The 16,471-nt window shown below is 30.8% G+C and overlaps 2 protein-coding genes across 2 annotated transcripts; one reads left to right on the top strand and one right to left on the bottom strand.

Moving 5' to 3' along the window:
* The first annotated feature begins 708 nt into the window (after positions 1-708).
* LOC123706708 (protein obstructor-E-like) lies at positions 709-5,351 on the top strand. Its single transcript, XM_045656072.1, has 6 exons — positions 709-806; positions 2,720-2,882; positions 3,154-3,272; positions 4,102-4,302; positions 4,524-4,719; positions 5,150-5,351. The coding sequence occupies exons 1-6, from the start codon at positions 764-766 to the stop codon at positions 5,298-5,300; spliced, it is 873 nt and encodes a 290-aa protein (XP_045512028.1). The 5' UTR covers positions 709-763; the 3' UTR covers positions 5,301-5,351.
* Positions 5,352-8,311: 2,960 nt separating this feature from the next.
* On the bottom strand, positions 8,312-15,760 carry LOC123706712 (protein obstructor-E). Its single transcript, XM_045656075.1, has 5 exons — positions 15,658-15,760; positions 9,983-10,041; positions 9,637-9,799; positions 9,090-9,284; positions 8,312-8,850 (listed from the first exon to the last, which is right to left on the bottom strand). Exons 1-5 carry the CDS (start codon positions 15,701-15,703, stop codon positions 8,630-8,632), a joined length of 684 nt encoding a protein of 227 aa, XP_045512031.1. The 5' UTR covers positions 15,704-15,760; the 3' UTR covers positions 8,312-8,629.
* Between the last annotated feature and the right edge of the window lie 711 nt (positions 15,761-16,471).

The following is a 16,471-nucleotide window of genomic DNA, read 5'->3' as shown; positions in this document are numbered from 1 at the left end:
CATGATATGCCTTTAAGGTATACGATGTAGGCCTTGTAGGGCAAGGATTACTTACACCATCCTACGAGCTACAGAGTATGCAAGACGATAATATTAATAGCCTATTTATCGATTGCCAATATTGTTGACTGTTAAATTTTAATATGATGCAAAAAAGTATCGTATAATTTACGTTTTGCAAGTTTCTATTTAAAGTGCAAAATTAACAATTGGGATATAAGAGCGTTTTAATCCTGTATTATAGTTTTATCGAAAGTTTATTAGATTAGATTATATCGATCTATTATATTTAGTTTAGTTTAGTCCTGCTTTTATTTAAATTTAATCGAAGTAGCTTCTTTAATAATAAAACAAACGAGTATTGTACAAAGTAATGTCTGTTAAGCATTAACAAAACTTAATTAGAATTAAGGCACAATGCTTATAAATCGTAATTGATATATAAGTAGTTTTAGTTGCAATTGCACAAAAAGCCCATTAATTAATGATGCTTTATGGATTTACAGTCATTAACAATTAACTAATTCTTTCACAGAACACGTAAATGCCATAACAGGATCCAAATGTTTCGAAGAACTCGTGAGTGAAGAGTAAAGTCGTATGCTAATTTGCACAAGCGTGACAAAGACAACGAAAGAAGTAGAGCCTTTCGCTTTAATGCCAAGTAGCTAAGAACAACGAACAAAAACTATTATTGCCAGTGCGCTGTGGAGCGCAGCACGAGCGTCAGTTCCCTAGAGTAAAGTGTTTTAGAATACGAAAGATGGCGTTCAGGTGCAAAATCATAGTGTTGGCGTGTGTTATAGGTAAGTAGTGATAGTATTTGTATAGTTGGGATATGTCAAAACTGAACCTTGAAAGTAACCTGCGAGTTATCGCGTGTCGAGTCGGATATTATGCTTGCACTATAAGTTGTTGAAGCTTATTATTTTTAGGTTTGTCAAGATTTTACACAAGAATTTCTAATAATATTTATTTTATATTAAGTGATTGTCAGTTATATTAGAAAGCTGTTAAGCTCGAAGTGACCTTCAATAATATTGAAATGTCAAGTAATTTATCCTTTAATTTAATTCAAGAATGTTGTTCAAGCTAAATCGTGATAATATTTAAATATTAATAAGTTGAAATTAGTTTTTCTAATATTTCAAATTAGGAAACGAGTATTTATCGTGAGACTCAACACTTCATGATATAATGAAAAAGTGTGCAGTTGAATATTTACATAATTTTTGAAGATATGCTATTCCCATTCCATTTTTAAACACATCGCATTATTGCTTTTCCTTTTTCGAACGAATAAAAAATGCATGGTGTAAGTCGAGTCTTAAATGTTTATACATCGGCTTTCTATAAAACTCGAAAAAATATTTGACAATTGACGTGGCTTGTCACTTTCGAACCGTTATATTCGAAACGTTTTATAGACAAACATTAGACATTGACATTCTCGAGTAACTTATTCAAGCGTCCTAACATGTGTACCTTTTAACACAAAATATAATACGCAATAAACTGATTGCTTATTAGATAATCTAAATAGCATTAGTAAACAAGGAAAGCCTGTTTAAATATTATCATAAACAAATATTTTTTTTGTGTCTGTATGACAGATCTATAAGCCAACAGTAGTAAAAACTGTTTAAAGTATACAATTTTTCCTTTATGCAAAAAGCATACATCGGAAATATACTAAGTGATTTCATTAGGTTTGGTAATAGCTCATACTTCAAGGATAAATATGAAATTAGAGTGCTAAAAGGTGGCTGTGTTTGGCACTTTCGTATATAACGCCTCGTTAGGTAATAGTGAAACGAGCGTGTTGCCAAACTTTTGTGGGCATTTTGTATCTTACTTATCGGTAATATACATAATTAATTGATTTATAATATCCGTTTTACGTTGCTTAGCTTGTTTTTTTCTTAAAGGAGGGCACGAATTGGACAACTGCACATAATTTAATGTGTTGTAAACTGCATACAAAGAGAACAATGATCACTTCAGTAAAAATAATGAAAGTGGTCTAATTATTTTTTTATAAATAACGGGTTAAGTAGTGATATATCACATATCATAATTTTCTGATGTTAAATCCAAGGGGTTTTGATCAGGTTCTCGGTTAACAGTTTCCGTACTTTTTAAGCGGTGTTGGATAATCTATTAAGCCGTAATTCTTTAACCATCTAGTAAAATGTAGATGACCCTGACCACTGAGATATGGAAAAAGTTCTTCTTTAACCTTAAAATGTTAACGGAAGTCTGCGCCTTCAAAGTGAACTGCTTAATTATTATTACTTTGCACATGGCTGCAGGAATTGCATGCCAGTTTTTAATTAAACATAACATTGACATTCCAAACATTTCAATAAGGTCATATTAAACGTATAAGTTAAGATAAAAGAAAAGGGGTCATTTCATTACAATTAGTGTAATTGTTCTGGAATATTATAACATAGAATACTTTACAGTGTTACTACTTGAATATCAAATTGATTTTTCATAAGACTGGCTGAACAGGCTGTTTTATGGGTTAGGTTCTTGGCGAGATGGAGGAGTCTCTTCATATCATATCATTGTTAGTAGGGTATTACAGTAAACCTATTCGTAGCGAGTTATAAAAGATACAACAGAAAGAAAAGATCGTAAAATTTTCGATACAGTAGTAAGAATGGCATAAGATCGTTTCTTCATGTAATCCTGAAAATACGTTTGTCTCCAGCTTTAGCCTCATCACAAGGATTTAAGAGCTCTAAACGGAAACCTGCTAGCCCTGCACCACCAGCTCATGCGGCTTCAGATCCCGAGACGGAGATCACCAGCTCCTGCCCTGAAGATGGTTTCTTCGCTGATGCAGAGCAGTGCGACAAATATTATCAATGCAGGTAAATCCAAAATAACAAAACAAATTAGATTTATTGATTTTTTACCTTTTGTCTTCTTATAATAAAATCAATGGCTATTTAAACTCTGTATTTCCTACAATACAGTATTTTTATCTGTGCACCACAGGCATACAACACGCATTCACAATTTTCTTTATATTTGTCAAATCGATATAAATAGTAAATATTTATAAAACATTGAATTAAGATTGGTTTCGTTACTGTGCATCTGTTACCAAACGGACCAAAAAATATATTTTTTTTATTTCAGCAATGGAGAAATAACTGAGAAGCTATGCCCAGATGGTATGGTGTTTAACGATTACAACCCTCAGGACGAGAAATGCGACCTTCCCTTCAATCTCGACTGCTCCCAACGACCCAAATTACGTAAGTATTTCAGATTTATCGTATAAAATATTCATGTTACTTACTATTTACTGTAGTAAATAGAAACTAATAATCGATTAACTGGTTCAATTATCAACATGTGATCACATAACCGTTTGGAAAAAGCACGCAAAATGACGGTACAGTTCTGCAATTTATTATACAAAATACATGTAATAAAACGCATTTTTTCAATTAAGTGTATTTGCTATGCTACCAATTTACGTGAGAAGCAAATAACTTTTATTGAAACCGGTCTATAAAATCCTTTAAATCTATTTCACATGTCAATAGAAAAACATGTAGGTATGTTCCAATCAGACTGTATACACGTGATTCTTCACGTGTTGGCATTTGGTCGCATCAAATTATAATTCAGTGCTAAAGGTTAACTTTGCTGAGAACAACTTTCCATTCTCAAGGGAACAACGGCCTTGGCGCGGTAGAATGTATTGATAATAGCTTTTGTAATCAAAGTTTTCACAATATTATTATTTATGACAGGATAAAGATTTTGTCTCGTAGCACAGAAGGATTCATTTTTAAAATCTATATATATCGTCTAGATTTATTGAAACTCGATTAGATACAGACTAAATTACCCATTGATATTTTTTCCATTGGATATATTTCAATTTATGCTGTTTTAAGCCCATTTCAATTAACTTTTGTTTAAGAAATATGCCAAGAAAGAACTGTGTAAACAATGCCTGGCATAATATTTGTTAACCACTAATCTATTGGAGGTTTTATTACCATTAACTCTATAATTTGAGAACTCTATTATGTATTATTTTTATAAATTTAAGCCTATCAACCTAATTTACAGAGACCCCAATCCCAAGTCAACATTGCGTCCGCCAGAACGGGTACTTCCCTCACGAGGAACCCCATGAGTGCGGAAAATTTTTCTACTGTGTGGACGGCAAGTTCAACATGATCACCTGCCCAGAAGACCTTGTTTATAATGAGAAGACAGGCATCTGTACTTGGGCTGATGAGGCAAAGAAGAAGGGGTGCGGTGCTGCCGGTTTGTATTTATTTCATATACATTTTTGTATTTTTATCAAACATATCTATAGGAAATGTATTGGACAAGCCACACTATTAAACATACATATTAATCCACACGTAAGAACGTCTTGGAAAAAATTATCTGGACTTAGTAAATGGATTATGTACTATGGGTTTTTGTTAGTTGAGACTCCGATCAATTAAAATTAAAATTTATTATGATGTTTTCTCTTACAGACATCTTCCAATTCAAATGCCCCGAAGTGAACGAAACTTTCGCCTTGACTCATCCACGTTACGCCGATCCTGATGACTGCCAATTCTTCTACGTATGCATCAACGGTAATGTCCCAAGACGTGGTGGCTGCAAACTCGGACAGGCCTTCGATGATGTCCAGAAGAAATGCGAGTGGGCCAGAAAGGTCCCAGAATGGTAAGGACCAAACAGTAATTACAACTTAGTTTTTTAGGATCTTTTTCAGACACAAAGAAGTAAATTAGGAATAGTGCTACCATCTCCGTGATTTAGTAGGTAGGTGGGTAGGCATATGGCCTATAACTCGCTTTGGAAAGAATTAATTAATATCTACGTATTTTCAAAAATAGCCATGAAGAAAATTAGAAAATATAAATGCATGTAACGTAATGCTGTTATAATGTACGCTTACATTGTACATATGCATTGTGTAAATTAATTTCTTACTATATTTACATATCAAAATGTCATAGCTGGGATTCTGTCAAAGCATTAAGAAATCTATCATAAGACCAGAAAACTAATATTTTTAAAGTATGGGTACAACAGAGACATTAATCTGCCGTTCAGATTTTACTTGTGTTCATTAAATTACTTTCTTTTTCAGCAAAGACTGGTACAAAGACCGTCTCACAGACGCTGAACTTGATGCCCTAGAGAACCCACCCGTAGCAAAACCTAAGCCCTCAGGTTCCCCATCTCGTCGCAAGCCACAAAGACCTAAACTTGGCAAACAAGCAGAAACAGTAGAAGAATAATTATAGACTAAACTTTAGGTTAAGTAGAAATTAATAAATATTTTTATATTATCCATGGATTTTTCTTAATCATTCATGTGGGTTTTGTGACAGCTGATTTATTCACAAATCTAAGTGCTAACCGATCCTAACAAATGTGTGAAAATTGCTCGCAACTGATTTTTCTATGCTTTGCTTTTTCTATATATATAAGTATGACAAATTACTATATATTTGGGTTGTTCACTTAAAATTATCCGTTGTATCGCCAAGGTTTAATCGCTAGACTTTAGAGATAAGAGTACAACCCTGCACATGAATAATACTGCTTTTATTATTACATAAGTTTAATATAAAAATCAAACAGATTATTTAAAACTTTACTCCCGTTAAGGTCGTTACTACTACATGCAGTAGTAGATTAAGTTGTATACATTGTTTACTCAGTTAGTCTAAAAGGTGATAATTAAAAGTTTTGAGTTTATTAAGCATAAACTTCGGCGATTACTTAGTATAATAACTGTTAACTGATAACTCCAGCGCCTTGAATATTGCAGTCACCAATGTACTCGTCCTAAACAAAGCCTCTGATTTATAAGCGTCTCTCATTTGATTGGGGTTATCTGACCAACAAAGGTAAAGTAGAAAACTTTCTCCTCCTACTATCAAAAAATTCGCATAAAAAACGGGCTATGGCAGTTGCCTAGCATTTGTTCATTTCAACTCGTGCTTTTTACGATTCAGAAATATATTATTTCTACGTAACTATTCAAGGAAGTCAGATTTCATAGCTGAGTTTAGTTTTGTCTAAATGTCATGTACCACTTGGCAAAGTAAACAAGGTATTTAAATCATATTGTTTATATACAACCAACAGGAATTGAACCAGGTGTGGTGGAATTATAATCTCGAATTTAATTTTTTTTCGAGCAATCTAGAGGCTTGTCTTTGACTGTGCGCTTCTCAAATTAGGAGTTATACGTTCGACACGACACCAATGGACATCCTTTTTAATTGATTCTATAATGTAATTTTCACTTGCTCGTACGGTGCAAGAAAACATCGTGAGGAAACTGGAATGCTAAGGCATATGGTCTAAGGACCAAAAAAATCAGCAGCGGGTATCAGGCACTGGTGACTATCCTGGCTATTTGATAATGCGTGATTTCAACTCACAAGTCTCATCGCTAACAGAACACTCTCTTCGTCACTCACTGTACTTATGGTTCTAACGTCAAATAATTTCATGTCGTAGGTAAGTTTTTTTGTTTTGTTGGTGAATACAAGCGAATTATGGCTATTATGGTAGGCATGTAGATAAATTTTTCACGATTCTAGAAATAGTCTGGTCTGTAAAAACGTACCCAATTTTTTTCAAAACAATTTGAAGATATTTTCCTTTATCTTACGAGGGTTTCAACACGGCTCTGGGTAACATCATTTAGCATCGTAATTGTTCACTAAACGCTACGCTATGCTAAGCTACGTTATTAATTAATCATCTTTTCAGAGGTTACAAACACTACTGTACAATGATTTTAAGTGGATTTAATTACATTTAAAAGGCATGGTTCTTTTAAAATCCAAGGGAATTCTTAGATTATTAGTATTAACATACTAACCTAGAACATAAACAGAATAAATCGCGATTTAACACATGCCTGCTAGTTTGATATGGACGATTGTCTGGATTTTTTTAAATATGCATTTTTTTATGAATACCGTGACCATAAACCCATTTTACTTATGAAAAGTGTCAATTATCTAAATTTCCTACTAGTAAACAAAACATTTAAAACAAACAATTTCATTTGATAAATATTCGTTTGTATTTGAACGGAAACAATCACATCAAACTTAAAAGCAACACCACTTTGAAACACTTTTTTAATTTAGAGTATAAATGTAGAAAAATATCATTGCCAACCTTATATAGGTAAATATTATGAAGATATTTCTAATCATATTGTTACAAATGTAATAAGTTTTTTTATTTATATTACATAGTTGATATTTTGTATTACGTTACCTGTTCTGTTTATCACTTTCCACAAAGAATTTAAACTTACCATTACCCGACAACAATATTTTAGTTTTGTTTCAGTACAAATCTCAAAATAAAAAAAAAGATCAACATTAGCTGGAAAATATTATGATAGAAATGCCTTTTTATGAGCGGTAGTAAAAATCATATGAATTATGTATCTATAAAGTAATCGTACAGCTATCATAAACTTATATAACAAAAAACAATGACTAACCTTAAAATATAACAACTAACACATATTATTAAAAAAAGGTTCCGAAATTTAAAATTTTGACAATATCACAACCTACCACAAAATACCAACCTTTAACAAAATAATAAAAATATTATCGAAGTCAGCTAGTCTAAGCACTAAACCAAAACTCTATTCTGGATGCCTAAATTCCGTTAAATCTCCAAAATGTCGTTAAATGTTAGTTCAACCTTGAAAAAGCAAGGGTTGCATAAAATAGACAAGGAATATTAGAACTGTTAGTTGCAATATTGTATAATTTATGTGTAATGCATATTATATGCAATCTATACTGGTGAAGCGAATTTAGCGTGTACAATCCGTACATACTAAATTGATTCATTCAGATATCCCTATAAAAATAATATTACCCATGTTTTGTCAACATTAATAAGACCTGAAAAAAGTTCATGTATAATAAATAAATTTATTGAGATAATGGTACTATAGTAAAATAATGTAATTGGTTCTTGTTGCTCATAAATACATTTATTAATATAGGAATAAGTTGTGTCCAGAGAAGTATTTAGCATGTTTATACTGAACGAGTGGTGAACAAAACTTTGGTCACTTTTATCTTGAATTAGAATGAATGTGGTCTTTGTCCAATGGTTTGTTGAAAATAAACAAAATTATAAGTTTTTTGTTTTATTTTTCATATATGAAATCTATTTACATTTTTTGTATTATATTACCTTTATTTACATAAATCTTCATTACATATATACAGAGAAGGAGAATGACATATAATTTTAAACTATGGTAACTAATATCACTCAAAAATGGGTTTTAGTATTATATAGCATATTAAATATGACCAATAAATTATTTGGTGGAAACAATTTTCTAATACTTTAGTTATAAATGTCAGTTATATAAAAACAATATATCTTTAATTGTACTTCGTGGTTCAACAATTAAGTGTATGTACTGATTAAAACAAGGATTTAAGTGTATAATTAAAGTGGCCTGTGATAATAAATTAGCAATTGTGATAGTTTACTTTATAATAACTGATTAGTGGTAACTGATAGGAATGTTGGTTCATGAAACTAATACTTTATATTATTTTTACGCGTGACCACAATGAGGAACCAATTCAGGGTCTTCGCATGTCAGGTTCTGGTCATCAAAGACCTTGCCTTCCTCACAGGTGATGAGACGTGGATTTCCTTCAACGCAAGTGATAAGTCTGTGGCAGTCACCAGGTACGGGGAACCGAGGGAATGGCCAGAATTTTGCTGACTGCGTGTTCGCTGGTACTTTAGTTGGGCACTTGAAACCTACGACGGCTGAAAAAATCAATGAGAACGTGAGTATTGACTAAACAATTTTTATGAGCTTATAGTAGTAAAGGTAAGATGATAAAAATGCAAGATAAAAAAAATACTTCATAATAATAACTTATGTTATCTATTCTAATCTCTTATTCTCCACATTGTCTTGACACATTTTTATACTGTAAAACCGATACGGATTTTTAAGTTTTAATTTTGACAATCTATTATCAATATTTTAGAGTTTTTTTTACCTTCAGGGTTACAGAAAGGCTGTAGAAGATCTGGCCAGTTACAGCCATGAATCCTCTCATCATAAACGAGACCGGGCGTGCAGGGCTCTTGCTGAGGGATTCCAAAGGCACATTTGACGTAGCTGGTGGAACATTCCGCGCTGTCTGGGTAAATTCCAAACTGGTATTCGCATCCGGGAGTTGAGTATGGGGTCACTGAAAGTTATTCATTATTGCAATTAGATGGAATGAAAAGATTAGTAATACTTAAACTATATCATATTATGTTTATGGATAACATTGTGTATGTTTAGTGAAAGTATAATCCTATAAATAATAATATGACATACCATACGTCTATTATAAACAGCTATTTAAAAGGTAAACGTTATAAAAACATTTTTATACTACCGGGACATAGCAAAATGATACCAGTCGCTCATACAATACATTTTTGTAGTAGTCGCACATCCTTGTAACCTTTTGCTGGCTTATAAATCATTTAAATCTTAGAACTAACTAAATGTAACACAATAATATAGATTTTTCAATGTATACTAGTACTTACAATCGGCTTTCCTCTCACCACAGTCAACAGCCCAGTTATAATTGCAGTGGTTGTGTACAGCTCCTTTACCATCGAATAATAAACCATTCTCGCAGGTTTCCACTGTTAATGTACCGTTGATACAGAGGAAAAACTGATCGCATAGCTCGGGATGCGCGTACGCCTGGAAATTAGAAAAGAATATTGTGTTACGTTGTTATTACTATATCATTGAGAAATTTGTAATACACTTCCATATATATTTGAAAATAAAACGTTCCAAATTTGAATTTAGTGCATATCTTTGCAGTTTATGATCAGCAGTGGTCAGCATTTTTACTTAACAAAAAATCTAAAATTATAGTACCTGGACTCCGTATTGTTCTGGGCAAGCTGGTGCATGTTGCAACAGTATTCCCGCGTTTGCTGAAATAATTATTATACTAATTAATATATTTTATATTAAATATTCTACGTAGGTACGTAACGTTCTTAATATTAATATTTTCTTTACTTTAATTTTGGTTTTCTTACTGAGATTTCAATGAGATTTTCTACTCACTCGAGAGTTAACTTGTTAGGTGATTAAAAATAATATAGCTAGCATTTCAAAATACTCAATACTTAAATCACGTTAATTAACCCAGTAATACCTCTGTCAATTATAAATCAGGGCTAAACAAGACGAGTAACTTTCATGATAATAAACGACATTATACGAGGAGGTGAAGCGTGGCTTTGCGTAACGTGAGGTCGAGCCACTGCGTGTGTTTGATTGATTGAGTAATATAGGAATATCTAAGCTTATAAAAATATTTTATACTAATAAGCAGCATTGCACTTTTTGTCCTTTGAAAGCTTGCAACGCGTCTTTGAGAAAATAATAAATTTCATAGAGAACGGTTCGACTGAACTACTAGCACAAAAGCGCGGGATATATAAGATTCGGTGATTTTGTAATCAATATTTAACCTGGGCCTTGGAGAAATTATTAAGAATAATAGTGAATGCTCTTATTTACCTTTTTTAATTTATTTGTCTATACACTCACGCCTCTTTCCCAAAGGGGCAGGTAGAGACCACGGACCTCCACCTGCTACGGTCCTAACACTTTTTAATATATGTATATATAAATATCGCACTTTTATGTTTTTAAATGTAATATATTGGTTATAATTATTATGGTATCCTTTTTAACGATATTTTAGTCATTGCGACAGTAAAAACCTTGTATCTGATTGATTTCCGCGACCTTGCTTTAGTTACTAAATACTGTATAACGTATTGATTGTCGTCAGGCATGAGTGAAATAATAAAATGCTGCATATTACAAAATTATAATTTAACTGTTACATTTACTATAATTTGAAATAATACGCAATAAATTCAATAGCATAAGATAGTACAATAAAGAAAATATCATTAATACATTAAACACTCTAAATTATAACTAAGAATGCAATGCCAGCACGCTAAGCTTATGGCTAGAATTTAGATACAAAATATTTGTATATAGAGGTTTTGTAATGAATGCCTATTATATCAACTTGTGCTGATTTTATAATAGTTTTTAATAAACCATTCGCAGCATTTTACTGGCACATGTAAGCGAAAGTCGAATGGGCGAGTGGACAGCCTTGAGTCAAGCGACTCCGCGTGCACAGGTAATGTTCTGGATTAGATCAATGATACAATACACTCTTATAATCTGTCTCTGGTACAATAGATACGTATCTTTGTTTCGGTAACTATAAAATATCCTAATAAGAAATTGAACAAATTGATAATTTAAATCTAGTTTTACTTTAATTAAAATTGAACTGTTTTAGAGGTCGATGATTAATTGCAATTAAATGATATTGACAGGTGTACAAGAACCATAAACAGAGATGTAGCTTCCTAGAACAGAAATTAAATCTTATCTTTATTAGGATACACGGCATTGGATAACTCAAGGGTTATTATATAACTGGAAAGTTCTTCGTCTCACGTTATTTACGTAATGTACAAGAGATTTAGACTTCACAAATCTAAGTTATATTACCAATAACCTTTTGGATAAATCAAATGTAACAATTTTTTTATTCATGTAAAGATGGAAAAGATTTTTTGCAGTGAAACTTCTTTACCGACACATCTTTCGGTTACTCGCCATCGTTTTCTTGTCTCTACCATAACTAAAATATATAATAACCATAACAATGATAGTAATAATTATATTACAATTAATGAAATTCTGTAATAATCATAGTAGTAATAAGGTAAAATGAAATAATTGTATTATTTGTATTCATGTCTATGATAATAAAAGCCTTTTGTTAAACTTTATCTAATTTAAGTTTATTTAACCAATTTCTACGTTGCATATAGTAGATTATTTTTAGAAAAATAAGGTCAAAAAGAAGTTTCACTTCTTTTGTGTGTACACTAGTACACGCACACATTTTAGTTTTTTCTTAGGTACACATTTCCTCTAAGAGGTACATATAAAATGACTTTACACCGTTTAATTTCTAGAACCTTTTATTGATGATTTTAAAATGTGGGCCATAGGGCTCAAACCAATAGGTCGCATCATCCTTAACCTAAAATAGATTAAATTAATATTTTTCAAGAGAATAATTCAAGTAGTTTGTATTTTATTTAAAGTTTTTACGTTTTAGAGCGTACTTTATTTATTTTTTACTAAGCAATCCTCCTCAATGATCTCGGGATGTTTTTATAAATGATAAATCAACAAATAAATCAAACATGTATGAAATAAATAAATAAATCTTGATAGAATATCATGATCGTTATCTTAAATATATCACAAAGGCTAATGATGAAGCGGAAATATAAGTTTATTACGTAATTTTATTTGCTATTCTAGTCAGAGAGGGAAGTGAAATTTTACTGTTTGTGGTAACGTTAACCTCTTTGTGTATCTTCAATCTACACAACTAACGGAACAAACGTCATGCATTTTCGGAGAATTTATAAAAAAATCTATTTTTTTGTGTAAGATACATATAGAACGTTAATGTTAATAACTCGTGAGAAATATATGTTCTATTAAAAGATCAGTACTTTGTTAGTAATCTATCAATAAACATGTTCATTCACAACGTATTACGTATAAAGATTAGATGTGTAAAATCAAACAACTTTCGCCTCATCGCGTAACAAATATCTCTGGAGACCACGATAATAGGCTATTGTCTGGATTATGTAATGATGTGTCACTAGCAACACACCTGTAATATAACTTCATGTGAATTATCACATGTAAGTTTATCGTCTAAATTATGTAATGTAAACATATTTATTTTATTATTTTGTATATTTATTTGTTCGTTCCAGGACAAATAACGTATATAAACTTGAAAACTGTTTTGTAATTTCATGTAAATATATCAGAAATATTAAGATTGGTTACATAAATGGTTAATATAACTAGTAAAATAACTTTTAATAGTTTATATAAATTTAATTTTTTTCTTATATCACAGGTAATTTGAATAAATTTAATACTGTAAAAGATATCCGTTTGAAGAGACAATTATTACCTATTACGTATAATGCGTGCTCACGACAATGCGCGCGTTGAACTCTTTTGTGTGATATTATCTTTCGAATTAAAGCACCGTTCATATATCACTGTTGTAATGTAGCAATTTATGTTATAATTGAATTATCTTTAGCTCTATATATTATAAATATATATTTATAATGTAACAGTCAGGGAACTATTTTTCTCTTATTATTATGATATATTTACATATATTCGATGTCACATATAGTGGAAATACAAGGCGTATTTAAATACTACACTATAATATGTACTTTATACCAAATAGTAATTATTTTAATATGAATAAAAGTTTATGATAAAAAAATTAGAACAGTGTAATGGAAACATTAACTCGCTTTAACTATGTGTTAAGCACATTAAGATGTTTTTTCAATAGTCGCAAGTAGGCGTTCAATGTTTATATGATGTCTCGTTAATCGAATACCATTTAACCGAATAACTTTGATTTCTTAATTATTTCATATTGTTAAGGTCTTAAAATTACCTAAGCGAATGTTACTCTTTATAATTAACCTTTATATGAATGAAAAGTTTCGACTTAAATGGGAGCGAAAGTGGCAACAATTACGAATATGTCGCAAACTTAATGTACTTAATCAAAGGTTGCAGTGTTTCTGTATCTTGTTCAAATTTCGTAATTATTTTGTTTTATTGGGGAATAAGTACTAAGTTTAGTCTAGTAAATAAAAAATATATTACTTTTGTACTATACTAGTTTTTAATTAAGATTTTTTTAATATATAATGCTTTATACTTAAAATGACTTGAAACATTGCCGATCAGTTTACACTATATATGCTGATCGGGGTTAGACATGTTGAATTGTGGATTTTTACACTTTCTTAGCCAATCGAAACTCTTATAATAATAAATCATATAGGGAAACCTATCATAGTCAAACACAGCCAAATGGTTGAATAATACTAAGAAAAATTAATCATTACATATAGCCAAAAATAGAACTTGCAGGTTCTTTAATTTGTAGGTTATATCATAAATAGTTTTAATAGTTAGTGTCGGTACATGTTCAGAGCCTTGAGTTTTAAACAAACGTTCCGGTCCTTTCCAATCGTGTTGTGCAATACTTAAACAAAATTAACTCCAGTTTTAATTAAACCACTTATGATCAAATGATATTAATAATTTATCTTACGTAAAAAACAAATAGTATACTGGTTTTAGTTTCTATTAAATGTTGCTAAAGTTGTTTTAATAATATAGTTTTGGTTAACGGTTTTGTAAAGAAATTCAAGTTTGGTCTTATTCGTCTGAAATAATTAAAATACGGCTCATTAAAACGCATTATATATTTGATAATTAAGATCGAATTAATCAGTACAATCGTTTCGTACTTATTTATCTATAACACAACACTAAGCCCTCGAGCAGTTTTGTTAGTATTGCGAAGTTAACCTATATTATCAAAATATGTATATCGCAGGTCCTTTCTAATAGTTTAGTTCTTAGGCAACTGTTTTAAATTCCAGAATGTTGCTTTATATTTTGAAATAACACCTTCAACTGTTATCACGCCTATTTAAAATATGAAGTATGAATAATGTTGGCCTCAGTCGTTGCGTTATGAAAACTTCTAAGGTAATAATAATTCATAATCATGGTGAAATAAATGAAAATTTACTTTTTTATATACGTAAATTATAATGAGAATCTCCATGGTAACAACAACAACAATTTCGGTGGTTTTGTGTAACGAAATTTCTAAATTTCTTAAAATTAAAAAGATTTAAAGAAGAAAGCAAACCGCAAAAAGAAAGTCCAAAACTATTAAGTTCTTAAACAGAAAGAAATATGTTATACATACATCATAGAATTGATTACGATTACGCACGTACAATTCATTATTATTCATTATCATTCAATACTAGGAGATGCGATATTTACCTCGTAATAACTACCTGTTGTAAATACACAATTATCTCTTTACTTCATGACGCAATTTTCTCATCTTAATAACAGTTGTTATTTAATTTGTAATGAATGAAAACTTGCTCCTTAACACGTTATGATTTAATAAGATTATGTTTCTTAATATGAAAAGAACATTTTGAATAAAAATGTCACTCTAAAAGATTAAAAACACGCCGATTGTATATAAAATTAAATATACGTAACCTGTTACCAACATAATAAATTGTCAAATCTTAAAAGGTCACTGGATTTTAATGTAAAACTAGTTTGTAATTTGAATATTTGTATATGCTAATTGCATTTCAATCGTTTAACGATATAAATAGTTCATATTTTAACGTAGTTTTGATTCAAAATTAGAACAGATTCTGACGAAATGACTTAAAATAATAAACTTGCCCTAAATCATTTTTTAACATAACTTTGATCATATACAAGTGATTTTACATTGGTTCTCCTTATTCAAATGCATTTTAATCAGTTTTTGTAAAAAGATATTTCGTTTGGAATTATAGCTTTATGTAAAAATTGATGCTCACCCACGGCAATGCAAGCGACGAAGGCGTATGCACAAAAAATCCTCATGTTGATGTTTGACGTCCGCGCGTTACCTCAGTCCGGCAGCACTGCGTGCGCACTCAAACTATCGCTGCTACCACCCTCCTACATCTATAGTTCATGCATTTTATTTAACTATATCAAAGAAATTTGTGTGACGATTCTTTTAATATAATGATATATATTGTAGTACCTATATTATTTAGGTTTGGACTTTTTAAGGTGTTATATATAGGATATAAAACACGTTTGATTTAATTTATAGTTCATTTAATTATCTTTAAACCCAAAATTAGGCTGTAAAATATGTAGCTTTTAACACGTATATTATCTTGCTATATTTCCTTATGTTTATTGTAAGTCGGAACGCCGAGGTAGTAAATTGGCAATTTTCGTACTTTGTATGCGTAATGAATATTTTAAGATTCTCACTATCTGTCCAACTCTTGCAAGTTATTCCTTAACAGTAGTACTCCCAGCTGTGCATTAAATAGTTGCTTACTTTTAATTGGTCCATAAACAGCAAATTCTTACTTGTTTATTAGTTTTCTAGTTAAACATTTTTTAGAACCTATTGTTTTACGATGAGATAGATTATTATTGAAGTGAAACTTCTTTATCGGCGTTGGAAAAAGATTACCGTCACATTTTTCCGTTACGCGCCATCTTTTTCTTGCCCCTACCACGGTTGAAGCCATTAATACCAAAAATATATAATAACGATAAAAATGATAGTAATAATACTATTACAATATCTCTAATAATCTTAGTAGTAATAAGGTAAAATTAAATAAT

The sequence above is a fragment of the Pieris brassicae genome, chromosome 3 (assembly GCF_905147105.1).
Source record: "Pieris brassicae chromosome 3, ilPieBrab1.1, whole genome shotgun sequence".
In the NCBI taxonomy this organism is placed as follows: domain Eukaryota; kingdom Metazoa; phylum Arthropoda; class Insecta; order Lepidoptera; family Pieridae; genus Pieris; species Pieris brassicae.
Note: the sequence above shows the minus strand (reverse complement) of the source record. Positions and strands in the feature narration are given on the sequence as shown.